General features: G+C 47.6%; 3 protein-coding genes across 3 annotated transcripts in view; 1 reads left to right on the top strand and 2 right to left on the bottom strand.

The window, feature by feature from the left end:
* The window catches only part of LOC131265837 (angiotensin-converting enzyme), a 61,860-nt gene that overhangs the window by 18,200 nt on the left and 17,061 nt on the right, over positions 1 to 26,599 (top strand). The gene's annotated exons all lie outside the window — the stretch shown is intronic.
* LOC131265840 (skin secretory protein xP2-like) lies at positions 2,960 to 4,876 on the bottom strand. Its single transcript, XM_058268171.1, has 2 exons — positions 4,865 to 4,876; positions 2,960 to 4,015 (listed from the first exon to the last, which is right to left on the bottom strand). Exons 1-2 carry the CDS (start codon positions 4,874 to 4,876, stop codon positions 2,960 to 2,962), a joined length of 1,068 nt encoding a protein of 355 aa, XP_058124154.1.
* Positions 24,072 to 25,887, bottom strand: LOC131265838 (BCL-6 corepressor-like protein 1). The gene is made up of 2 exons (XM_058268169.1): positions 25,876 to 25,887; positions 24,072 to 25,223 (listed from the first exon to the last, which is right to left on the bottom strand). Exons 1-2 carry the CDS (start codon positions 25,885 to 25,887, stop codon positions 24,072 to 24,074), a joined length of 1,164 nt encoding a protein of 387 aa, XP_058124152.1.

The following is a 26,599-nucleotide window of genomic DNA, read 5'->3' as shown; positions in this document are numbered from 1 at the left end:
GCACACGAATGAATACAATCTTGCAGCGAGTGATCATAAATTATGCAATTACGGACCGACGCGGCAGCATAAGTAAATATGATCGAATGAAGCACCCGTGGGGAAACATGGCCTGGGGGCGATTTACGGGGTGTTTTCTTCAACGCTCGGTTTCTTTCTTTCTTTCTTTCACCTTGCTGTTTTTTTGCCGAGCACTGATTGCCTGGACAGCTTACGAAGATGTTTTAGAAGAAGAAGCAAAGCATAAAACAAACATCACACTGAAGCTAGTCAGTAGGTTAGGAAGACCAACGGAACTGGTTTATTGCAACAGGCGGTGCATGGGGGATCCTTTTTCGCAGTTAATGTGTTTATGGAATGTTTTGGCGTTGTTAAGAAATGTTTAATTTGTTGTGGAAGAAATGCGAGTCCAAGACAAACATTCCAAAAACCACGTCCAAACAATAAAATATCTGTTGCGAAATATTTGTGATGAACATTCCTTATTGGCTGGTTGTTTAGAAAGTTTAGATTCATAAGCTCATAGAAATTTTCAAACGTGCCGTTTTCACGTGCAATACCGGATTTATGTTTTAGTTTTAATCAAAAGATTTGAAAGCTTTTCGACCAGTTTCGGCTTCTGTTTTTGGATTTTTCGACAGTCGGCAGATGATCGAGCTTGCCTACTCGTTCAACTGGTCGAACTTACGGACACAGTATGTTTCGGGTTTGAATTTATGCAATGGAAACTACGAGTAGTCGCGAGTTCGATGTTATTTCCGTAACGGCTGGGTGGAGTAACGCTTGCCTACTTGCAGGAGGTCGTGAAATAAAAGCATACTTACAGGCGTAAAACGAGACGATCCTCGTTTGAAATAATTCAATCACACAACAGTATACTGATAAATTGCTATAAGCTAAAATCTCATATATTTGGAAACAAATACAAATTCTGCTGATGATTCTACCAATAACATTTATACTGAAGGTTTCACTTGCTATTCTTAACGATAGTTCATAAGCCAAGCTATATAGCAAGTCGCAATATTTGCCCACATCGTTCAGACTCTTCCTCCGATCGTTCAAGGAAAGATCCGTTGGCGTCGATACAGTCACGATGTCGCCTTTGCAGTGTCCGTAGTGCGGCTAGAGCGTGCACTTCTACAACACACAATATGGCTGCCGAAGAAACTAGCCCATTTGGCCGTTCTTCACGACCCTAGTGACCGACATTAGAATCGACATTGTTTTCCCTTTCGCTGGCAAAGGATCGCTTTGGGAGCACGCTGGTAGGAAACGATCTTTACACGTTCTGATGTCACGCCGCCGATGCAGTGCAGCCGTCGTAGCATTAGAAGTATGCTGCAGAGTCGTGAATTGCAACGGCTCGGACGGTAGCGTGATCGGTATCGGCGGGCAAAGAAGGAAGCCATATTTCAACAGCGTGATTCTGCTACACATGTCGGCCAGCTGACCCACCGCTGGCGCACCGGAGACCCATGCTCATGGCAGGCCATTGCGAAATGCACGATCCTCGAGCGATCGACAGCAAGCGTCGTATGTTCTACGGCTGCGCTCTTGAACGAAACGGAAAGGAAATGCTACAGCGCAACAGTCGCGCAGGGCCGCTTAATTGCGCTACGTTGGCGGAGATCGCCGAAGAAACTGGATCGTACGAGAACGAATGTGAAGTCGGCTGCTGAAGCCTTCCGCTCGTTTGCTCTGGTTGCAAGGTTGCGGCTTTCGGTTGCACAACTCCCCGAGCGGACTCACGTATGCAATCGTTCGATCACACTCGAGCGGGAAACTAAATGATGAAATTATTGGAAGCATAAATTTATCCGGCAATCCATCAAAATGCTCCGGCGAAGGTGGTTTGATCCAGTTTCAATGTAAGAAATATTGCGATGTTGTGCTTCTTTCCACGAGATTGGAGTTTTCGCGTCTCCCCAATCGATGGCATATGGTTAATGAAAAATAATAAATATTAATACTTCCCCCATGAAAGCGACTATAAGTGGACTCACGCGAAAAGTAGAAAGCATATAGCCTCCCAACGGGGCGCTGGGACTGATTCGGTAGTGATTTCGAGGTGGCATGTTTTAAAACCTACCGCAAGCTTTATCATCACAATAATAAAGAAAGGCTTTTGCAAACGCAACGATGGTACGATTTGGTTTCAACAATCAATTTTATTTAACTTTTTTTTTTCGTTCAGTTTTTCTGTTGTCTTTCTTCCACTTTCTTCGGGTTTTCATATTAGTAAAGTCTCGTTGACCATAGTTCAACACGCTCGCCGCTCGCCTCAAGCCGGAGGGGAGACGATCCTAACAACTCGGAGGAAAACCCCCGAGGGCATAAAAAAAAACAAAGCACATAAAATAGATTTAGTTTGATCAGCAAAACTGGGAGCCGGGTGGTTCCAAAATTGGGCCGTTTTTTGTGTTTTCTTTGCGGGTGAGTTGGCGTTTTCCTGCCTATCGTGCTACCATTTTTGGACTGGTTTTTCCTCGGTTTTGCGATCGTCGCTCCACTCGCGTGCAAGTTACAACCTTTTGTGAGGCTTTGAAATGAAATTCACCGTCAGCTTTCTCTACCGGCTTCCGATTGCGAGCTTCCCTATCATTATGCTTATCAATCGAGCTGAATTCGATTGTCGATGCCACTCGACGAATGAGTGAAAAATATGGGGCGATTATGCGTTATGAGCTCATAAGTGGCTCACTGGAGGCTTTGTGTTTTTCTCGTCTTGTGTTGGTTTTTCTTGGCATTTTTGTCGTTGTTGTTGATGTATCGAGTATTCACTTAGCTATTATGTCATGGGCCGTGAGTGTAAAGGCTACGGCCCCGCAGCAACATTGCGTTGGGCTTCTTACGGTTCCGGAAGGGTAAAGCGTTTGGGGAGTCGTTAGGAAAGTGGTCGTAGGAGGGTAAGGAAAGGGTATTCCTATGGTTATCACAATGCGTCAACCGGCTATCTCTAGTGGTGATGGTGGTGCAGGTCATGCTCGACATGCTCGTGGTGGTACTCCTCCTCGTGATGGTGGTGCACCGGAACGTGGACCGGGACCTTGACTGGGTACGGCACTGGCTTCTCGACCTCATAAGGCACGTGCTTCTCGATGGTGTACGGAATCGGACGGTCAACCGGAACCTTCACTGGGTACGGGACGTGCTTCTCGACCGGGACCGGGATGTGCTTGTACACGGGGTAGGGCTGTGGGACTGGGACCTTCACCGGCACTGGCACTGGCTTCTCAACGTGCACCGGAACGGGACGATCGTACGGGACATGGACTGGGTATGGGACCTTCTTGATGACCTCATACGGCACTGGCTTCTCCACTGGCACTGGGACTGGTTTCTCCACATGGACCGGGACCGGGCGATCGACTGGGACATGGACTGGGTAGTGGACGATCTTCTCGACCGGGTACGGCTTCTCAACGTGCACCGGGACCTTCACCGGGTACGGGACCTTCTTCTCCACCGGGTACGGAGCGGGGACATGGACCTTCACCGGGACGTGGACCTTCTTCTCAACTGGGTAGGGAGCCGGGACGTACACCTTAACCGGGACGGGACGATCGTACGGCACATGGACTGGGACATGGACCTTCTTTTCCACGGGGTACGGGGCCGGGACGTGCACGGGCACCTTCACGATCTCCTTGACCGGGTAGTGGACCGTCTTGTAGACCGGGTAGGGTTTCGGGACGCCAACCTTGACCGGAACTGGGACGTGCTTCTCCACCGCCACCGGGATGTGCTTCTCCACTGGGTACGGGACGGGGACCTTCTTCACGATGGTCAGCGTCTTCTCGTGGTGCGGATGGAAATCGTAGGCGTGTCCGTGTCCGTACGACTCGAACTGATGTCCGCCGAAGTCGTGGCCGCCAAAGTCATGCTCGAAGAGACCACGCTTGTCGTGACGCTTGTCACCCTGCTCGGCTGGTTTCGCTTCTTCGGCCGCCGCTTGCTGCTTCTGCTCGGCCGCTGAACTCAAGACCAGTAGGGTGGCTAAACCCAACAACACCTGGAAGGAAATGAAATGCACACACACAGACACGTTACACATGGAAGCTATCGGTCGATCGCGAAAAAGACGGAGGGTAAAGCGCGTTATGAAAATTGCTTCGCAACCGGGTGCTCCCTTGATCGTTCGGGAAATGTGCACCGACGTACGCATCCCGTCATCATTTTCCCATCAGCTTCCTATCGGCAGTCGACAGGAAGCTACCATCGGGCGAAATCACACCCTCGGAGGTCGGGGTGTCGCTATTTAACCACGACGCCTGCTCGGTTATGTGTTGCAAATAGTGCAAGTAAAAAAAAGGACCACTTCGACAACCAACTCCTTGAGGGACGGAGGGGCCTTTGGAGGGGTCTGCGGAGGACTGAAAGTGCCACCGAACCTCGTGTGGAAGGAGTCAAACACGTTTCGACGACCAGACTTGCGGAACCTGACGGTTCGTGTGCGTGCAGTTTGCATGCAAATGATTGCGCACTCCGATTTACTGCGATGCGTTGTTGGTCCGGAATTTGTCGCTTGGGAAGGGCGAATCCTTTGGGTGAATTTTAAGCACAGCCGCTTCATCACGCATTTTCAAATACATTTTCGATGCATGCCAATCGCATATCACCACTTTTTATCGTCAGTTTCACTTTAATGTTTTATATGTTTTTGTTTTCATGTTGAGTCCATCATTTGCCCGAAGGCTCACACAAAAACTGCACAATCACAAACGGTTGGTGGCGAAGAAGTGGCATAAATGTTAAGGCAACAGAACTGCTCTCTAATAGCTTGGTATACTTTCAATCAAATGTGAACTTTTCAATGCAACAACACTTTTCTTAGACGAACTTAAAACCAAAAGGCACGTACCAGAGACTTCATTGTGATACGCTTACAAACTGTACTACACTGTCCTAACAGCGGTGGATACTGGAATACCAGAGTCCGAAGAGATACTGGATGGTGTCGGTAGGTCGCCAACGTCTTTTATACAAAAGCCACTTTATGGTTCACGTTTCGGCTCCCCTCCCAAACCTAGCGCCATGTGGGGAACGGTTTTCCAAGCCGCTTCGCTCGACCGGGCGTCCCCTCCTTGCGTGCCCTAGGGGGTGGCCACACTATGCCCCCCAGCGAGTGAGTGAGCGAGCGAGTGAGTGGCTCCTGTACAGCCCTCCACGTGCTGAGTGACTCCAGTGTACTAAAAGTGCGCCGCTCGCGAAGTGTGAGTGTCGTTGCATGATCCTCATCGCGGCTTTAGTGCACGCCGATCGGCTGGGTGTTGCACATATCCCTGCTGGGGATTGCAGGGGGCCGCTTGTTTGTTCACCCTTTGCTGCCTCAACGTGCCCGGAACTTCCCTTGGCACGGACGTACGTTGAACCGTTCGGTGATGCACTTTTTCGAACAACTATCTCAAGGCTAGCGCTAATTATGCGAGAAGAAGATGGTTCTCATTCTTGCGCCTAACTGAGGTTTTGTTTTGGTTGGCTTCATCTTGTTGCCAATTTCTTTGTGCTTGTGTTTCAAGCATTTACATTTCGGAGGGGGTGGGGCGGAAGTTCTGATCTACAGCGGAAGCGCACGGCACGAAATGCGGTGAAATATGGATGAAATGTAAAAAAGAAATCGCCTTGGTTTCTACGTTGTAAGAGATGTTGAGAAAGGCTAAATACAATTAAACAACAACATGCCTTGATATATGAGTGTCGTAAGCAATTATAGGAACAATGAGCTCAAAACATCTGAGTTAATGGAGGTTCTTGACATTACCTTCAATTTGTCTTAGTTGATCCTCAAATCGCTCTGAGTTACTCTCAATGTCGTCGGCGTCGTGTCAACAGTAGCAAGATATGTACAATTTCTGAACATCGGTTGACCAATCAACCCCCTAAAACCCGTATCGTGCGGCTCAATCGGGGACATTTGATAAACGGTCATCACGTACGGTGCAACCGTCGGTGCGTAATCGGTGTGACAATTTTTGCACTTATGCGCCGACCAACGCGTTCAAACGGTTTTCTTGATGCAACGCGGCATCACGATAATATCTGCTGCTCATTAGCAAACCGTACAGATGGTCGACGGTGTTTTTCGAGATAGTGCGTCTACCAATCTCATTGCAAACGGGCATTACTTTCGTCCGGCCACAATTTGATCGCCGCCAAAGCGAAAAATACGGCAAACGCAAACGGCGCATTGCGAACCTTGCCCGCCTCGCTGCGTGGAAGTGATGAGAAATTAGAAATCACCTCCGGCCCGGGTAGACAGTTTTCGTGTCACACCGTGTCTGGCCTCCGCATCGTTTGCTGGTGGTTGTTTGGTTTTCATTTGTTTTTTATTTTTCATTCATTTTTCATTTTCCACCGCCATGAGAGGATGAAGGAAAAGCCATCAGTGCGCGTCGCCATCGCGATCGTGCCCAAAAAACATGAGATCCGCAAGGTCATAGGCGCGTGTGTGCGCACCTCATCCGACGGCGATCGCTTTTCGCCCGGCGCAAAGCGAACCTAATCCTGCCATCGGAGGTGGCGGCACGGAGCAGAGAGAAAAAAAGAAATCGCCAACATGGAGCCCCTCTCCGGGATCTGGAATGGAAATGGGCCGCTAGGCATAGGATAGTTGCAACATCCTGTCACAGTTGGCACATTAATGCTCGCGTCGGTATGCGTTGGAAGCGTGAAGGGTAGCGGTGTCCGCTGAAGAAAACATCACTAACCTTCGGACGTCTCGGCTACCTTTTTGCTTTGGAAAATCCTTCGAAAATAGAAACTAACGAGTGGCATATTATTTCTGATCGTCCGGATCGAGCGCGACGACCAATTGCGGGATTGCGTCGATGAGAGTGAGTTTTCGGACGGATGAAATGGCGATTGATTGACAACCGTTTACCACTTGGTTGGCAATTGATCCGAAGTGGTTTAAATCCGCAAACACTTTATCTATCATACAGGTGGAAAGTATCAATTCTTGCATGGCACAAGAGCATTTCTTACAGCTTAGTAATGGTGTGTGTATTAAACAAACGAAAATTCTTTCAACATCTTCCAACACAACAACATCCCATCCAACCGAAAACCTCTCCACGGAGAGTTTAATTGTGAGAAAACTCAGATTTCTATGGACGGAACATAAAACAATAAGCATAATGAACTCCTATTCTCTACTATTGTGGTATAGGCCACCAATTTTGAACCTGAGGAGTAAACGCTCGGTGGATAGTGCACAGTACGTTAATTAATTCCGCCCTCGTGTTGCTTTTGATTCGCCAGGAAGTGTCTCCGAATTTCCGGAAGTAGGAAGTGGATCTTTTGTACAATCGTTCTAGGGACCGTCCGGCGTTCTTGGATGGGTTTGTTTAGCTAGTCTGAACTTGTGAGATCAAGCAAGCTCAGGTTCAAAATTAATTCTGCCAAAAGGAAACAACCAGTGTCAACAACGAATCGTGTTGATTTGCATAAACCATTCCGTTCCATTGGTTAAGTTTTGTAGTGGTTTCTTTTCCCTTACCGATGGTTCCTTGGAACCGGAAAATCTCCTAGGGAAGCGCTACTAGGCACAACCCACACCAAGTGGTTCGTAATTGGTTGTTTCGCATATTTCTGGACATCCTTTAGTGTATTAGTTTTTTTGTTTTGTTTCATTCTGTCTCCTTCCCCGATTGTAATAACCGGGTTACGTTCGACGCACATATTCACCCGATGGTCAGCGCAGTTATTATCACCACCAGCGAACGGGGTGCGGTGTCGCTTCGCGGGGTGGGAAAATTTTAAACCGGGAAGGAAAAACTCGTTCACGAAAGAAGCCGTAATACCGAAAGCAAAAAAAAAGCAAAACCATAACAAAGCACGCATCTATCAATCGGTGCAGTGGACCAGCAGGTGGTCTCTTACATCGCGTGCCCGCGGTGCCATATGGTTGGGACCGCGCGGCCACATAACCAAGATGTGCCACTCGAACTCCGCATTGTATGCGAGCGAGCGCGCGCACCCGATAGCTTGCAGGTTGCCCCTTTGGAAGGTGGAAAAACAGTCCCAACCTAAACAACAACACCGACCGACGAAAAACAGGGGCACCACGCTCGTAATGAAACCTGTGTGCGTGTAATTTCCTCAAGCCAAACCGTCACTAGCGCACCGCCGAGGATGCGAAGCGATAAGGCAACGCGAGCGAGCGACGAACGGGCGTGTTCGGTTCACTAGACATCAACGGCCGGTACAGCGACGAACCCTCGGTGTTGGTTTTCTTCCGACTTGGCATGAAAGTACCGTCCAGCTGGGGTGAGCCTTAAAGTGCTGTGGTTTTGAACCGGTCCGGAGGCAGCTTTCACAGCACCTTCATTTCGATAAACTTCGATTCAATTAGCAAGCGTCGAAAACGTGCTGCGTTAACGGAGTGACTAAAAGTATCTTCAAGAATAGGAATAAAATGGGGTATTGGAGATCCAAGGCCGTTGGTAAAGACATTTCGAGTCTCTTTTCGTCCAGTTTGCCTCATCGGACGCTTTTTAAGGATTCCTTTTTTTTTTACCACCGACCGTACTTTCACCGGTTCGCTCGTCTGCTTCAAGTTGATGCGATTTATAGTAATGGAACCAGCGGTCCGACTCGCACTTCACGTCATCGATCGGCTCGCAGATGCCATCCTAATGAACACGGTGGCCGTTCTCGTTTCTGCATGTATTTTTTTTTCTCTCTACCGACTCCCGGCTTACCTTCCGATCCATTTACTTCAATTGCCGATCGTGACGATCGCATCATGGCGTAGGGGCTTTGGACGAGGATGCAATAGTACGACCGAGCACGACAGCGCGCCGAACTGGGTCACTGTGGTTAAGATTGTTTCAGTTTAAAATGTAAAAAAAGGCCATATGTCAAGGCAACCGGCGATGTCGATTGTCGTCCAATAACGCAACGGCAAGGACTTTTGGAGCATATTTTAGCCACTCATTACGACTCCGGGGGCACTTTTCTCTGCACGCTTAAACGCGGTAAAAACATCACCCGCGGTACTAAACGGATGATTCGTCGTTTGCCTTTTTTTTTTCTTCCCCCGTTTTTGCCGAACATCGAATGACCCGAAAATGTGAAACCAAACGGTCGGTGATAGTTTGCACGCTTTAAAAACGAAAAATAATTGTGAAAAATGGAAAGGAAATTGTCCAATGCGCACCATTCGGCACGCACCGATGGGTGTTGCATAAATTAAGCAAACTAATTCCTCCCCACATTGGAAATTAAATTTCCCCCGATGCTCGGTTTCCCCACCGACCCCGCCGTCTGCCCTCGAATGGTGCGTTTAAATGGAAGCTAGCTAAAACGTTGGCATCGGCTCGCAAGACAAAGAAAGAGGCAATCGATGGAATTAAAACAAAATAATCAACGTTTTCCAGCCCCGGTCCATCCATCATCCTGCAGCGTCGCGGCCGTCATCGCACCTATTGGGATTTACTTTTCGAAAACCATTTCGCGAGGCCTGTTCAGCGCTTCAGGTGTGTTGATTTCATTGATTTCCCTGCATTCGCCAATCCTGGCCATCGGTGGCATGTCTTCCGCGCGGCGACCATTCTGCGGTCCATCGCGCACGATGACATAACGAGACGGGGTGTCGATCGTCGTCATCGTTTGGTGCATCAGGTGAAATATTTTACTATTTAGCAAGGAGCTCCTCGACAATGACGGTCACGGCGCTAACGTCAAACTAATTACGGGCAACTTCTGGTTGGCAACGTTAGCACAACACAGGCTGCATTTAACGACGCTCGATGCAACGCATTTGCATCACTGCAGTTGGGGTTCGAACGTGCGGTCCTAAACCGTGGACTATTTATCGGTGTTCCTGCAACGAGGCAATCTTCGGGGAAACCACCACCGCGCTTTCGACCGAGCCGCTTAAGTTAATCCACGCAGAGAGGGTGGAATCCGCACCGGTTGCTTTCAAATCATACAGATCGAGGTTCCCGCAACATGTGGCCTCATGCTGCTTTGTTGGTGGCACGTTAGTTTGGGGGGGGGCGTTGAGCAGGGGCTCGCAATGATGTGAACACAAATTGTGCCATGATTGCCAATTGCAACGCTCTGTTCATCAGACAATTGACAGCCGTCGTTGGTAGTGCAAACCGGGAAAATCATTGTGGGTTTTTAACGTGCATTGGTTCATTTGTATGAATTAAATTTATACCATCAGTGTTTCATTTGTGCAAGGAATTTATTTCATCTATTCAACAGGAAAAATTTACCAAGTGTGGCTATTATTTAAATATCAGCATAGCTCCACTACTTTATTTCCAACACTGTGACCGTTAATGGAGTCTACAAAAATGTAAAATAAAGGGCCAGCAAAACTACCCTTACCAAAGTAACAGATGAGCCTCAGTACTGCTGAAGCTTAAATTTCAGAATAAACTAACCCGATCTCACGCTGCCGTAACGCTGTTCACGGTTCGCTGAGAAGCTCCTTCATGGCCATCGTCACATTCCGATCGTAAAATCCGCCTTAACCGCGTCTCGAATCTCGGCGCACTATCTGTCCATTGAAAGCTTCCGGTAGCGAAGTGAACAAAACATCTTAGTCGATCGTGTGGGCCCGTCTCGTGAAAACACAAGGAAGTGTTTTGGCGCGACACGATGCATTAATTCTCGACAAGAGTTTTGGGCGCCCCGGGGGCAAGACCTACGAGTAATTCTAAACCGGAGATGTTCGGTGCCGATGGTTGAACAATATGAAATTCAGATACGACAGCAAATATCTGTGACGGATGTGGTTGTACGATATGATGAAAGTTTCTCTAGTCTGCTGAGAAACCGATCGCCATGAAGGTTATGCGTGTTGTGTTGGGTGTTGGGTGTATTTTTCATTATGTTATTTTTGTCTTAACGTCGTCTATTGTGTTGAGAATTAATTGATCTTTTTATTACTTGGAACTACAATAAACTTTATTTATCGGAAGAAAGCTAAATTTGTGTTCCCAGGAAAGATATAATTTCCTTCGATCATTTTTAAAGTACCTTTCCTTACCTTACATTATTCCAATCCACATCGCAAAACGGTTCGCTTTATGGCTTATTTAGTATTTCTTTCCCACCTGCAGCGACCGAGCAAACGTATTTATTAGAGCCGACCGAGCTGTCCATAGCTCGCCGCCCACCTTACAACCCGATACCGACGGCTATTCTTCGGACGGTTCGAAATGACTCAAACCAACCTCCTGGACCATGTCTTACTCCGGGTGGGCTACTCTGACAGCGAGCTCTGGTTGTCATTACATAAATCGAATTGCATTCTCCTTTCATTATGCGAGACCACGAGCGCTCCAGGGAAGCGTCTTTGTGTTCGAGGAGATTTACCGGAGGGAGTGGAGGGAAAAAAATAATGCAGTAGCTCGGTTGAAAGAGAATTCAAATCTTCTGACCTTCTTGAATCGTGCTGGTAGCAATAGAAGTCATTCGAAGCCCAGAAACAGGATAACATTTTTCAAATCAGATCACTTTTTCGCAATCGAGCGGAAAAGAATGGTTCAGCAGGGGAATCGGTAGATGATCGGTGTACTGATCGTGCTCGAGAGTGCATCCAGCTCCTCGATAGTAGCAACGAAAGCAAAATGGCTTCATTTGTCTTTCTTTTCCGTGTCGTGGGAGCGCCGAGGTACGGGTGGTGAAGGATGTTTGATGTTTGGCGGTAGGAAGCCGCGGTGGACGATCGGGTGCATACAATCTGCATTTTCAATTACCTAACGCTCACCGCGTGCGTAGCCGGGCCGCCGCTGTCAAGTGCAGCTGGGCGAATGGGGGTGTTGGAATGCAAACAGCGAAAGACGGAGCTGTGTGGCGGTGAGCTGATTTCGAGGAGGTCGACGTGACATCGTTTAAATGGAGAGGAAAAACAAGGCAACGATTTCGTTTTAATTGCCGCACTGCACTTGACTGACGAGTGAGGTTAGACGGTTTAGTGAGGAACTTGCTCGGTCCCAGGAGGTCGCGGATTGCAGAAACATGTTTGTCTTTTATTTTAAAGTAAGGCTTTGCGGTTTAAAAACAGCACGCTCAGTTTTTTATTAAGATTTTGAATGTTGTTATTTTGCATCTGTGGGTTGGAAGGCGAAAGAAAAGTTGGATTAATAATTAAAGTAAACAAAGTTGTAAGATGTAGATGTATAAATCCAAAAAAATTGAGTGAGTTATATACAGAGAAATGGAAAATAAGACTCCCGAAATCTTGGATAAATCTGAAACTTTTCTGAATTTCTGAAAAATTAAGATGTTTAGTATTTATATTTTCCACCTAGGTTCTAATTAAGCAATAATATTATTGAGGTAGTCTAGTGCGGCTCGGTTGAAAGAAAGCCAAAAACCAACTAAACGAAAGCACCTGACATTCGATCCAACGTGACACATTTGTTGCGCCCAATTGGTTCGCCAGTCCAAAGCCGTCCGGTAACCTTGGCTCTCGGCGCTCAATTAGGCAACAAAACCGCGTCCACGGCGCGTTCGATGGCGATTCCGCTAGCTCTGCTGCCCCGCACCACGAACACCGCCGTCGTAACGAAACATAACTTTCGCTCTCGTTTGCCAGCCACCATTCCAGTTTTTCTCCCCCGTCCCGTCTCGCCTCATTTGAGGGATCCCTCTGGTACACCATTTTGCGCTCCTATTACTTCATTTTTGTTTTTCAGAGTGGATGTGTGTATGTTGTTGTTTTTTTTTATTTATTATAACCCACCTTCCACCGCCAGAAGGGGGTGGTGCGGTTGTTCATCAGCAATGCTACAAAATCGTAACATCTCGTAAGTGTCCATGTTATAGCCATTTTTCAATCTTCTTTCCCTTTCGCAGGGAAAGGGAGAAAGGGGGGGTGGTGGGAGGGACTTGATGCAGCATCAGAGCCGGCACTGTGTTCCATTTTTCAGCTCGCTTCCCGGCCTGTGAACGACAGTTGCAAACCGCGTGTCGGAATGCATTCTGCAGAACCAACCGACTGGCAGAGGATGATAAAACGCATACCACGCGGTGGAAGACAATCGAACCAGGGCAGGGAGAAATCCTGAGGTGCGAGATGTTCGCCGACATAAGCGGGACATAAAGTGCACCTTCCTTCGTATGGCAAACCGGAGTGTGGTGAGTGTTTTACAAGCCGGCTGAAGGTTTTATGCAAACCGACTCCCGAGCCGTCCGACAAAGAAGACGCGTGCGTTTTGGACGCGATGTACGGGCAGAAAAAGGAAAAGATTTAATGGGAGCACTTGTCTGTCGGCTCGGGCTCGGAAAACATCACAAAACCAGCCTCCGCCAGCCAGCCAGCCACATAAAAGTGGACCGTTTGTTTTTTTGCTCAAAGAAGCCCACGATTGCCGCAATCCCCCGGGCCAGCGCGTCATTAGGGAAGCTGATTGGGCTCCGTGAATTCATCGCCTCATGCACTCCGTTGTGCCATCCGATGCCACTCGGAGTGCGTACCAATTTCACGCGCATTTTACACGCAATGTCTGTTAATCCAATTAAAGGTTATCCTTCTCGCCGATGGGCACATACATCTGTCGGTTGGATTGGCCGATTTCGGTCGTCGTTTTTCCCTTTCCTTACGGTGTCTGAGAGCTTTCGGTTTTATGTGTTTTTGGATGACTTTTAAGATCGGACAAATAAATCGAATCGATGCAGCGGCGTTAATCCTCCATTTTTTTTAAAGGCCGCAAGGTGGAGATGCGCAAGACGGGTTTTCTTTTCAACTCCACCGCTCAAGGCCATCTGGCTTTCGGAAAACGGAAGCGATTAAAATTGTTTTCGCTAGTTTCTCAATCACAAGTGAAGGAAAAACTATGGATCCGCGACTTCCAAAGGAAATTGGAAACATTTCATGGCGAATTCTAGGCGTCTTGGTTTCGTCCGGTTGAAAATGAGTTGTGGTTGTTGGTCGCTAAAATGTGAACTTATGGTATGAAGAAAACAAATCCAAACAGTTGTGCGAGTTCCTTTAAACCGTTGCTCTTCAAAAGGGTTAAGTTTTAGAGTACTTTGAAGATAATTATTATGCTTTGTGGAATTTGTTTTAAAACAAAAGTAATAGCCAATAAGCAACACTTTTCGATCGCATTGCAATCCTCTCAACAATTTGGAAGATCTTGTGTGTGTGTGTGCTCGCAAAACACCCTTGACGTGAAGCTTGTTAGCTAATAATGAGCAAACCTATGGTTTCACGCCACATCTCCGGCCATCCGTGACCGACCGTCGTCGCTCGGAAGTGCTCCAAGAGTTGGGTGAATTAATTTATTAGCCTTTTATGACCGTCGACGTTTGGGGGTGGAATCATATTTCTCCCCCTCCGCTCCCCCTTCTGTGGCTTTTAAACTCTTCAACCACAACCAGCACTCCACCAACGTTGGCCACCGGTTGTTTTTCTTTCGGTTACGAACGTTGGTCTCTTCAGCTTGCAACTGACGTTGCGTGTGGAGGAAATAAGTAGCACATGACGGTATCCTGATGGATCGAAGGCTGATGGTTGGCGTGCATGCAGGAATTGAAACGTTTTTGAAATAAACCGCGTTCAACTACTGCTTAGTCCAAATAAAATTACGAAATTTGTCTCAAATCACGTAAGAAAATATGCAGCATTAGAAAACCCTTTGAAATGTGTTAATTAATAGTTTGTTAACTGCAATTTGTATCCAACCGATGAATGGTTTTTGAAGAAATTTTCTTAACGAACTGAACAAAAAGCAAGTTATAGGAAAACGAACGTACACTAATTTGCACTCGCAATAAAAAAGCAGAGAGTGTAAAAAAGATGATGAAAGGGAAGTTATGTTTCATTCCGACCACGCACGCACTTTACATTCGTCGTGACCTTGGTGGCCGAGTTTCCTAAAGTACCAACGAAAGGTATGCAGGAAAGTGAGGTACAAAACTTGAAGTCGCTAGCGTGCGCTCGATAAAAATAAATTCCTCACCACGACCACGCAACGATCGGCCAGTAAATCGCCATAATCGGTCGGAGCAGGAAAATCCTCGCCACGTAATACCCGGGTCGGGTGGAGCACGCGTCGTTTCGTGTGGCAAAACGCACGACGGGTTTCTATCTTGCTTGCAAGATCGATAAGATCTTCGAGAGCGGTGGCAAAAGAACTGTTGGACGATGGACGATGATGGGTTGTTTATCATCTCACGTTGCAGAAGGTAGCATCCAATGGCGGTAAAACAACCTGTTTTTCACCTACTCCTATCGTATCCTGCAAGTGTAGTTCAAAACGAAACTCTGTTTCACGCTGTGCTCTGGACGGCTTGGCGAAAGTGAAAATACACCTGGCGCTAGGGAGAGCAGTAGGCTGGAAAAAGGGAACAGAACGGGAAAAGGAAAAGTATCTATGTTAGTAGTGCTTGCGGCCAGCGGCTCTAGCTTATGTAAGCGTATGTGTGTCCGATGATCGATGACCGCACAGCTTCAATCTTCGAACGCAGCCGGCAAAACAACAAGCAGGCGACCGTACCCCGCAGCTGATTCGAGCCGTACTGAAGACTGGGGTGGTTGGGTGCACGGAAAAAATACCCCCACGCACTCTCCAAAGCAGAAGGGGGGGCTGGTGGTCACTCATGGAAAACTTTTTACATGCTTGTAAAGGGTGGGGACACCGAATCCTGAGCGACTTTTCCGCGATAAGCAACGCCTCTCATAGTTTCTCTTTGTTTCTCCCTTATGATCTCTCTCTGTCTCTCTCTCTCTCTCTCTCTCTCTCTGTATCGTGAGTGTCGGTTTGTTTTGATTTTGGGGGTTGTTTTCGCAGCGCGCGTGGGAAAGTTTGCCCTTGCGGGTATGCAACGGTTTGCGGTTGGTGAAATGTTTCAAACGATCTTTCTATTGGTGAAATATTTCATATACACTTTTTCGATTTAAGCTACAATGTTGCTGTAGGTTTTTGGTGATGCTCATGCCGCGGCAAAAGGTTGTGGGCTTCAAATATAAGCTGTAAAGTTATGGCTACATCGAATGGTTTTTAAATTGTCCTTAAAAGTCCCGCAAAAGAAAACTCACCGGATTTGTTTGGGTGCAATCGAAAGACCAGTTTCCAAGAATGCAGTCCATCAATCAGCTCACTCGTCAGTCGGGTCTCGAGCGACGGGTCAGTAAGTCAGTGCCGCGGTTCGACCGGACCGGCTTCTATATCATCTCACTTACGGTCGGCACTTACCCGCCGCCACGGATGAGATGTTGCAATAGATTAATTTGCTTTCGTTTAATGTGACTGTTATTATACATAATGTCTTTTGCCCATTCCATCCATCCATCTATCCGTCCATGCGCGGCGACCGAGTTATGATTAACGAACGCGACCGAGCCAACCTCAAAGCTCGAGACCCGGGTCGAAGATGGCGAAGATTACATTCGGTGCAAACCCCGACGGATTGTGCCACTCCTGGAGACCTTCAGCGTTATGTACGTAGCCAAATGGAGCTACCATACACACACACACTCATACACACGCATCCCTTCGACGTAGAACGTTTTGCAGAAATCAATCTTCGTAATTAACGTTTGCTTCCATGTGCAGCATACGCAACTTTGCTGAGTGCAAGCGTGCTAGGGCAACGCTATGTTTAATTATGTACTCTGTGATTTTGCTCCGCACGATGGCGAGAGGTGAGATTAGAAAATGCAACCCAGAGTCACGGGGAATGCGTTGCGTTTCAATGACGGATGCAATTTAATCGAAATGTTAATTAGCAATCACCTCTACGGGGTATTAGTATTGTGAAGCGCCGAACGATTTGTTGCAAACGGAACGGTAAAATGAATCGTAATCAAATTATATGTGTTCAAAATATATGAAAAAGTTTGAAAATCATGTAAAAAAGAGAAAGCCTTGGGTGAAAATTAATTTTCAAATATCCTCAACTAACCTTACTATTCTTCTTCGGTTCTTCAAATTATGATAAAGTGAAGCATAAACTGGTTGAAAGTTTTAAGTTGACACTTTGTTTTTCGTGTTGCAAACCATGTATCGCAATCATTTAGCATATGCCTCCTGTCGGGCTTCATTCGTTAAAAAAAAACGAGAAAGAAAAATATAAAATAAAGTAACCCATCATCGGCCACCCATTCGTTGGTATTTGCTTCGCAAAACACCATTTCGCACACCTGTGTCCGTGCAGCGCGCTCAATCTACCGATAATTGGTTTGATCTTTCAGATCAGCACTGCTCAATTATGTAACGTACTTTTTATCATCAAGAGCCGATCATCGTGAAAGAGATGTATGAAAACAGGCGATGATGGTAAAGAAAATTGTTGTCAAAGAAATGGAAAAATCAGAGTTGATGACTGATTTAAAATTGGGTTTTTTTATTTTATACACATAGTTTACATGCTGTTAAAGAAGTCTTTGTATATTTTTACGATGTCTCATTAATCGTGAATCGTGTGTTTTATCCTATTCTGGCTGACATATGTATAGGAATATTGTTCTTTATTTTTGTTGTACTTACATGTAAATCGTAAAATAGGGCGACCCAGCCAGGAACTGTTTCTCAGTCTTTTCCGCGCAGACCGATTTTACTTCAGTCCTTTTTCCCGAACGTTGCGCAATCTGGTTTCTTCTCGCGCTGATTTCAATCACTTACGCACCGTTTCAGAGCCTCGAACTCCTTGTTACATGTCTGAAGCATGCGCGGTACGGAAACCGTTTTTCGTTCGGTGAGCTACCGGTGAGACGGGGAGAAAACGTCCAACGTCCAGTTGGTAAAAGTACTCCAAATAGCTCAACGATTGTGGGGCAAGGCCTTTCTGTCCCGGTGCCGTATTTTGTTTTCGAGACAAACGGCACCAGCTGGAGCCGCCGGGAAACTGTTACCAGCAGGGAACCTTAACGTATGCTGGGTGGAGAACAAGGAAGCGTTTGAGAGAAAAATCAATAGAAAAAAATGTTTCTTTCAACAAAGTCCCATGCGCGAAGCTCTGGTTACCAATAAACGTTCGGCGTGAGGTTTGGGAGGAAATTTAACGAGTTTTGCATCATGACCTAACTCTTCACTTGCTCGGACGCGGGGACGTGGGTAAGTAGCCGTGCAAACGGTGCGCAAAAAGTGTTAGGGAATACGTACTCGATGCGATCTGACCGGCACTCGACTTGTAGCACTAAACTTGTTCTGTTGCATATTAGGTAATTCCACGGGTGTGGGTATTAAGTTTTACCCGCACGATCCTTACAGCCCGTACGTTTTGTGCTGCGTCCCGTCCGGGATTAGGCACGGGAGTAACATTTCAACTTCAATCAAAGGTTCACAGGATTGAGCGGCCATACGTCGATTGCATTGCAAACCGCCATTTGACGCACCGTTTTGCGCACTACCGCCACTCCGCGAATCGACGCCCCTTCTGACCGTATTCAAATCAGGCTGGCCCTCACCGTCGAACGTGATATGCATGCACCTGGACCGCGGCGTAAAAAGAATTTATGTAATCACACGCGCGCGCGCGCGCAAAAGTGAAAAAACGGAGCGCAACGCCCCACATTCAGCCAGAAACCGGGAGCCGAAGACCCCGTCGACCTAATAACGGGTTCCTGTGCTGATGGTTCGCGCAAGTCTCTTCAGTTTCGCCGCCCGATCAAGCGCGCTGCAAACAAAACGTTTACGCGTTCCGGCGTGTCGAAGTGTGTGATGGGCGCACGTAGCATACGCCCACCCTCCACTTTCCCCCCCGTGGTCGTGGGAAGTGACGGATTGGGTTCGATGGATTCGGGTTCAATCTGACAGAGCAAATATTGGTTAGCTGGTTAGATAAACCCGTAGCCGGTCACGCGTTAATCACTCCGGGTTGTGTGCTTTGGGGCGGATGGTGTCGATCGATATTATTTGATTGACATACTGGAATGTGTCGATCTCTGGACCCTTTTCCCACACTTTTCTCGTTGATGGATTTCATAATTATGGTAATAGACCTGGGGAGAAAAAGGATCACGCAAACAAAAGAAAGTAAGACATTTCGAATGCTTCGTTAAATCAAGAGATTGGTTTAGTTTTGTTGTGGGGAACAAAGAGAAATATGATTAATCTAAAACAATAGTCTTAATTAGTTTGGTGCCCTCCTGAGCGACGAACGCCCTTTGAAAATTAAGTGAAATTAAAAATTATTTGAAATGTATTTCATTGTTTTAAATCTTATTTGTCCGAAGAATGGGTTTTTAGAAAATATTTCGAAAGATCAAATTTCGTCGATTGATCAATGCCCCATACCGAAGTTGAGCAGTTGCACTGCTCATGCGAACCCAACGGATGCATATTCCCTTCCATCAACGTGCACGCGTTGCGAAACGGTGTGAATGGATCAAACATACCTATAAATAAGGCTAATCAACAATCAGCGCCACTGATGGGGCCGACCATCCGATCTTGGACCAGTTTGCGAAGTGGTGGTGTTAAATTATTATTTGCCGTCCTCCCGCCGCCCGCTGGCAATCGGGTAGCTGGGGCACGCAGCTGAAGCAATGTCACCACAAAGGCCTAATAGCGTTAGTAATCAAGCTGCTAATGGCGAGCGAATGGCGGGCAGAGACGGGTTGGTGATCCGATCCGACGGGAACGATCAATCGATCTGGCAACTGATTGAATCACATAGGCCGTCAATGCGCGACTGTTGTATTTTTCCCTCGCCACCCTTTTTTTTATCTCCATCTCCGTTGACGCACGATTGGGTGGAGTGTGTGTAGGATTAATGAAGACATAAGCATAGGAGTAAAAAACCCAAATGTGTGCCTGCTGCTAAAATTGAAGGCCAAAGTCGTTTGGGCTAATTTATCGGTCGCGAGCTCCATAAAAGTGGCATAAAGATGCTGATTCATGGCATGTTTGTGCACTGTGAAGAGGGAAATAAAATTGCTTAACCGAGAGAAAAAAGTAAAAGCATTCCGGGGAGAGAGGAAAATATTACCTTCGCCTAGCTTTCTTCTTTCCGTCTGTTTCTTTGAAAAGTTCGGGACTTCAACACCTGACATAAGTTACCGATACAGTTTTTCTTCTGCGCAGCTCAGTTCGGTCAAAGTCAACAGATGCAATCAACAGTGACAAGTGCAGACTGTTTTAGAAAAACTCCACCGGTACACACGGAAGGTCGAACCGTGGCGAACGCTGAGGAAGAAAATTGTGTGACCAATGCGAACCGAACCGGGGCGGGCGAGAGGCATGAAAATGGAACTAAATGGAGCTAATTTTCCATCGCAGTTAAATTGGTTCCTGCAGTTTTCTTTGCCTTCCGTTGTTGGTGTTTTATTTTTGTTCGTGAAGGTATGATGTCTCATTTTCCTCCCAGCCAACCGCGCAAAGGAAATCCACCGCTTGCCGCCACGCAGTTGGCCTTCCAATTATGAAGTGGCCGGTAAATTTTCTCATGCTCGTTTGCATCAACAAGCGGCGAACGCGTTCGGAGCTCGTTACCGGCGGAAGGGAAGGTACACATTACAACATCCTTCCGCTGGCGGGACCGGGACTGGAGCGTCGTTAAGTGGCGCTGGACGATTCGGCCTTGACCAAGGCAGTTGAATAAATATTCTAAACCTCGATCGACCCTTCAAACGCTCGACACTGGAATTAGCTGCGCATGAAATCGACCCTAGATGGCCCAGATATGTAATAATTGATCGCAATGCGGATCCGTCGTTCGTGCGCCGGGTGGGTAATTAAAACAGGATGCTGGTCCGAGGTTCTAGGTGGGAGGCACTGGGCCGGGTAATGCACGTTCTTAGACGTACGCTCGTGCTCGTGGCGGTCCGGTTTCTGGAGGCCTCGAGTCTAAACGGAGCCGTGCGGCCGCTGAAGGCCAGACCCGGATGGATGAAAGTAAAAGTTGACCTAGCAAATGTTTTCCTGGTGCGGAGTGTAACACTTGTGTAACAGGGTGAGAGGAGGCGATGGAGCGAAGTGGATGCTACGAGTGTGGACCAGACCCGGTTAGATTTAGATGCCGATAGTCCCGATGGGAGGTGCTGGCGTCGTGCATTAATATTAATGAGGCACAATAAAACAATGACCGATCGGTTAAAGTATCCGTTGAGTGAAGATCGAAGTCTCATTGCAGGTGAATAAAATCACGAACAGCTCATGAAACAATGTTGTGGACGAATGTTTAAAAAACATGAGTGCAGCATTACAAGTAATACTATTTCATCACACAATAACAAGGACTATCGATTTTCAGCATCTAAAAATAATTTTAAGAAAATTAAAAGGATTTAAAACAGATCTACTTCTTCTCTGAAGTTTGGAGTTTTAAATATTTTAATTTAGTTTTCAGTTTCTTTCGTGACTTCACTCCCAATGTTAGTATTTCAAATCAACGAAATGGAATCAAAATAATGGCTAACAGATACACTTTCTTCAATACACATAGATTTTACATTATAATTTATCAATGAATAATAAAAGGATAAATTTGTGCCGTAAAATGTCGGTGTATTGCTGAATTAATGGTATAAAGTTTTTGCCAACTGTAAAATATGGACAAATTCTAAAATGATGATTGTCTACATTGTCAAACAAATTGTTTTCATTATTTGTATCTGAATTCTAAAGTTATGCAGCAATTAAATAATTTAATTGTAAAAAATTGTGTTTCATTTTTACCAGCTGTAAAGTATAGTTAAATTGTAAAATGATAGTTGTCTTCATAGCCAATCAAATATTAGATCTGTATTCTAAAGTTAAGAGGCAATAAAATAAATTTTAGTTCTTATAATTTTTTGTACAAATATCATGCTTCGATGCGTAATACAAACAATCTTACCAAAAACAACCTGTTTATCAGCCATTTAGCCGATTAACGATCACTTTCATCGCTAATTATACCCATTTTTACCATCTCCGAAAGTGATCGAATATGGCTTCTCTCTCACGCTGGATTGTGCGCTCGCAAACCATCTACCAAAAAAAAACGCTCCAGCAAACCAATAAAGATTATGCCATGTAATTTACCATTGAGAAACCCTCTCATTTCGGCTCCAACTGCCAAAACAACAATGAACACCTCGCGCCGGTGGGAAAACGGGGCGGAAAATGATGGTTGCTGCAGCGAAGAAGAAAGAAGGCAAGTAATGGCAAGTAGCCCACCACAGGCTCCCAAATCTACCACTTGACCTTTAAGTGTTGGGCTGTTTTACACCGCCAGCATTAGCGCCGCCGGAGTCAGCGTGAAGAACGATGCCAGGTGTGAGGTGCCGGGGGGCAACCATTACCGCATCTTCGCACGTGCCGCAAGCAAAACGATCGTACAATTGCTCTCGATCGGCCCGTCGGCCGAGATCGGCGGCCACAAACGGTTACGATGGGTGAGATCTTTTCCCGGGTTTTCTTCTTCTGCCCGTCCCGGCGTTGCACGGGAAAAGTCAGTGCACCCCGGCGGACCGCGACGAGATCTTTGTTTGACTGGTGGAATGCGCATACCGATGGAGCCGATCTTACGCGAGCCTTACGAAGGCTCTGCTGGCCGGGTGCCAGCATAGTTCTGCTTCGTGCAGACGCTGGGAAGATGCGCACCGTTCTGGCGCGTGAGGCAAACATTCCACAACGCTGCAACGGGATGGGAACGAGCCGCGCACGATCGCGCAGACGTAAATATCAGTCAGTCGGTCGATCGGTCGGTCGGTGTGTCGGTTATGCATGTGTGCGATGCACAATGGTTATGCAAGACTCGCTGGGGCTTCTCAAACAACTTGAGTGGAAAGCAAAATCAGCATAAGCCCGTCAGCGGCGGGCAGGCAATTTTCAGAACGACCGCATGTGTCACTGAGCCCCACGGAGACTGCAACAAGCGGGAAGCGACGAACCCACCCTGCAGGCCGTATTTGGAGAGGAGGCTTGTAACGAATGTACCTGCCGAGCCCATATTTTCCAAGCTTCCTTTCTGTCTTTTTTTTTTTGGTGATGGTTTTCTTTCGCTTTTTTCCGGCTCCATTCACCATGTACGTTCTTTACCGTGCGGTGCATGATTTACGGCGAAGTTTACGACCGTTTCATCTGTCATTCTAGCCCTTGAACGGTCAGTTTGCGCCGCCGGCCAGCTTGACGGTTGACCTGGGGATGGTTAGAAAATTATTCTGGGAAAATCCTTGAACACCGTGACCCTTTGAAGAGAGAGGTAAGAACAATGGGTTTGGCTTTCGGTGACGGTTTTTGCCCCCACGCTTGAACCATCTGCCATTTCCTATTGCCCCAGCGTGTGCTCACAAATGTTCTAGAACGGGTTGGTTTGTTTTTTTGTACAACATCTTTGATTCGTTTATTTTTCGTCTTATTTACAATAAAATATAAAATAATAAAAAAAAAGTACATCGTGCCCGTTCACGAGACCGGAGAAGTCCAATTGCTGACACGGCACGGCACACTTTTCGGTTTGTCCGCAAACAGTAACCTTTTTCACTGGCCCTTGTTGGAAGCCTGAGGATCGAGATGTGCATTCGTCTAAAACATTATTTTTAGGTTATGTTTTTTGGCTATTTTTTCACAAAAATGTCAAAAAATCATCCTCTTCTTTGCTTGTTGCTCCTATGAGCTACGAAAATGGTTCAAATCGATTTTCGTCACCGTACCTCGTCTAATCCTCAGCGCGTTTCGAGGGAAAGAGATTGGCTTGCGGACAAAACAGGAAGCGTTCCGTGCCGCCCAAAAGGAGAAGCGGAACCGGACGGTCGTGAAGGAGGTTTGTTTTTTAGTTTCCGGTGCGTCGAAGCGTTTACGTACAGCACGAGTGTAAGGTAAACAAATGACATTGATTAAAGGATAGGGCAGTGCTTGCACGTTAACATTATCACATCGGTGCACAATGGTCGACCGTAGAGTACGATTTTAGAGTGTATGTTGGTTCGTGTGTGTGTGTGTAGGTGAGATAGGATAGACATCCTTTTGCGATGAGTATGAGTAGTTGAGATTAGCTTTTCGAAGTGTGTGGGTTTCAACGTGATAAGTTGATGTGTCGATGGTGATAATAGCTATTACGACGAGCGATCAACCAGAGACGGTCGTTGCTCGGTGCTCCTTAAAACCTGTACTGGTGCAATCGAGACGTCGGGAGACTTCTCCCGCTACAAATCCTTCACCTTCATTCTCCGCTTAGTGGTGGTAACTGTAGTCGTGTCCGTAGCCGCTGAAGCTAGTGTAGCTCACATCGTGATGATGGTGGTGCGGCTCGTGCAGATGCTCCAAATGGTGGTGGTGATGGTCGTGGTGCACTGGCACTGGCACGGCAACCGGAACCTTTACCGGCACCGGGACGGGCTTCTCGACCGGGATGTGCTTCTCCACCGTGACCGGATAGGGACGATCGATCGGGACCTTCACGGGGTACGGGACTGGCTTCTCGACGGTGTACGGGATGTGCTTCTCGACGTAGTATGGCTTCGGGACGGGCACCTTGACCGGGTACGGGACGGGCTTCTCCACCGGAACCGGGTAGGGACGGTCGACCGGGACCTTCACCTCATACGGGACTGGCTTCTCGACGGTGTACGGGACGGGTTTCTCCACCTCGACGGGATACGGAGCGGGGACGTGCACGGGGTAGGGCCGATCGACTGGGACCTTCACCGGGACGGGCACCTTCCGCTCGACGGTGTACGGCACCGGGACGGGGACCTCCACCTTCACCGGGACCGGCACATGCTTGGTCACTTCGTAGGGCTGCGGGACGGGCACCTTGACGGGGTACGGCACATGCTTGGTCACCTCGTACGGCTGCGGCACGAACACCTTCACCGGGTAGGGTCGATCGACCGGAACGTGCACCGGGTACGGGACCTTCTTCTCCACCGGGTACGGAGCGGGCACATGGACCGGCACCTTCACGTACTCCTTGACGTGCACCGGGACGTGCTTGACGACCTCGTAGGGCTGCGGAACCGGCACCTTCACCGGGTATGGCACATGCTTCTCGACGGTGTACGGGACGTGCTTCTCCACCGTGTACGGCACCGGGACTCCCTTGACCAGCGTCACCGTCTTGGTGACGTCGGTGTGCCCACCGAGGTAGTAGCTGTGATGGCCGTAGTGATGGTCGTGCGCCGCATGGTACGCACCACCGACGTGCCCACCGCCCCCGATGTAGCCCACGTCGAGCCCGTTAATGCCGTACCCGTAGCCCAGGCTCAGCAGGCCGCGTTTGTCCAGCTTCTTCTCCAGCGGGACGGCCGCCTTGTCGGTGGCCTCGGACTTCTTCTGCTCTGATTCGGCATTGGCCGAAACCAGCAAAAGTGCCGACAGACAGATCTGCACGGAGGGAAAAGAGAGAGAGAGAGAGAGTGTGCGGAAAACCAGCATGCCGGAAATGAGTGGAACGGTTGTACGCGGAAATGGCGCTGGAGGTCCTTCAAACGCTGCGTGCGAGAAAGTTCTGAGCAGTCGAGGGCATAGTGTTCGAACAGAAGAGTAGACGATCATGTTTGCAGAAAGGAAACTATTACTGTAAACGACTTCTTTAAAGCCTTAAAAGTTTCGCCTCAAACAAGCGTTGGAGCGTTCTTGGATTTTGAAACCAATTTGAAATTCAAAATTATTCGTCGTACTACTCTTCGAATAGTATTTTTCTAAAGTTGTGTATTGAAATTAAAAACCGAAACACTTTTTAGCTTATTTAGGAATCGATGAACTCCTAGTCTTAATAGACGAAATATCGTTCGCTTGACAACTGTCTATTCCTTCAATCAAATTTTCCACTGTATAAAGCAAAGGATGGCCGAAAACTTTTACTATTTCTTGGAACCAGAACTACTAAAGTATCTCTGCACATTAGTCCAGTCACCGCAAGGATCTTTTCACTGCCACTAAACAACTGCTCAGGACTCCGTATCACACCCAACACCTGCCAACGAAACACACACACACACACACACACACACACGCAAATGACTACTGTACTCACAAAAAACTTCATTGCGACTCAGCGACGACTGGCTAGCGAAACCACGGTGCGCAACTGTGCGGTTCCAGACACTGAACTGGATGCTGATTTGTGCTAAGTTGGCGCTTTTATACTACTTAAAAGTACGAAATTCACCATCGATCCCATTCTGCGGCGGCCACGGTCCTCCCCGCCGCCGTCGTGGCGAACGAGAGTGAGTTTGGTTTGTGTTTCCATCTCGCTCCGGCGCGCGCTCTCGAGGACCGTGTTGTACGCACGTCGTCTCCCGCCATCGCCGAGATCGCGGGATCGCGCATTCGCCCCGCCATTCGAAATCGAAAGGGAGTGAAACCGACTCGCTGCAGAAAACCAGCCCGCCACGGTGAGTGTCGCGCCACTAAGAAGGGATGCGATCGTGCTTGGGGTAGGTCACTCTTGCATGCCGGGCACTCAGGGGGTTGAATTCACCCAACCCCAACGGGCGATCTTCGGTATTCCGAAGTGGTTTGGTCTGCGGAAGGCTCGATCGGTCCCTGAAAAAGATCACCCCAAGAAGTCGAGGGAAATGAGGGTGAGGTGGAAAACAGTTCCCGTCCCCCCCCTTTTTCAACCCAGTTGTCTACTAAGTGAAGTTGTAGTACATCTATTTTGAGTGACATTGTCTAGCGTTGCATCTAGAGCTCACCTTCAGCAAAGGGAGACGACACGACAAAATGGTCCGGTCGAGACCCTTTCCGGTGGAAAA

The sequence above is a fragment of the Anopheles coustani genome, chromosome 2 (genome assembly GCF_943734705.1).
Source record: "Anopheles coustani chromosome 2, idAnoCousDA_361_x.2, whole genome shotgun sequence".
Taxonomy (NCBI): Eukaryota; Metazoa; Arthropoda; class Insecta; order Diptera; family Culicidae; genus Anopheles; species Anopheles coustani.
The sequence above is the reverse complement of the archived record's forward strand: the minus strand, read 5'-3'. Positions and strand labels throughout refer to the sequence as shown.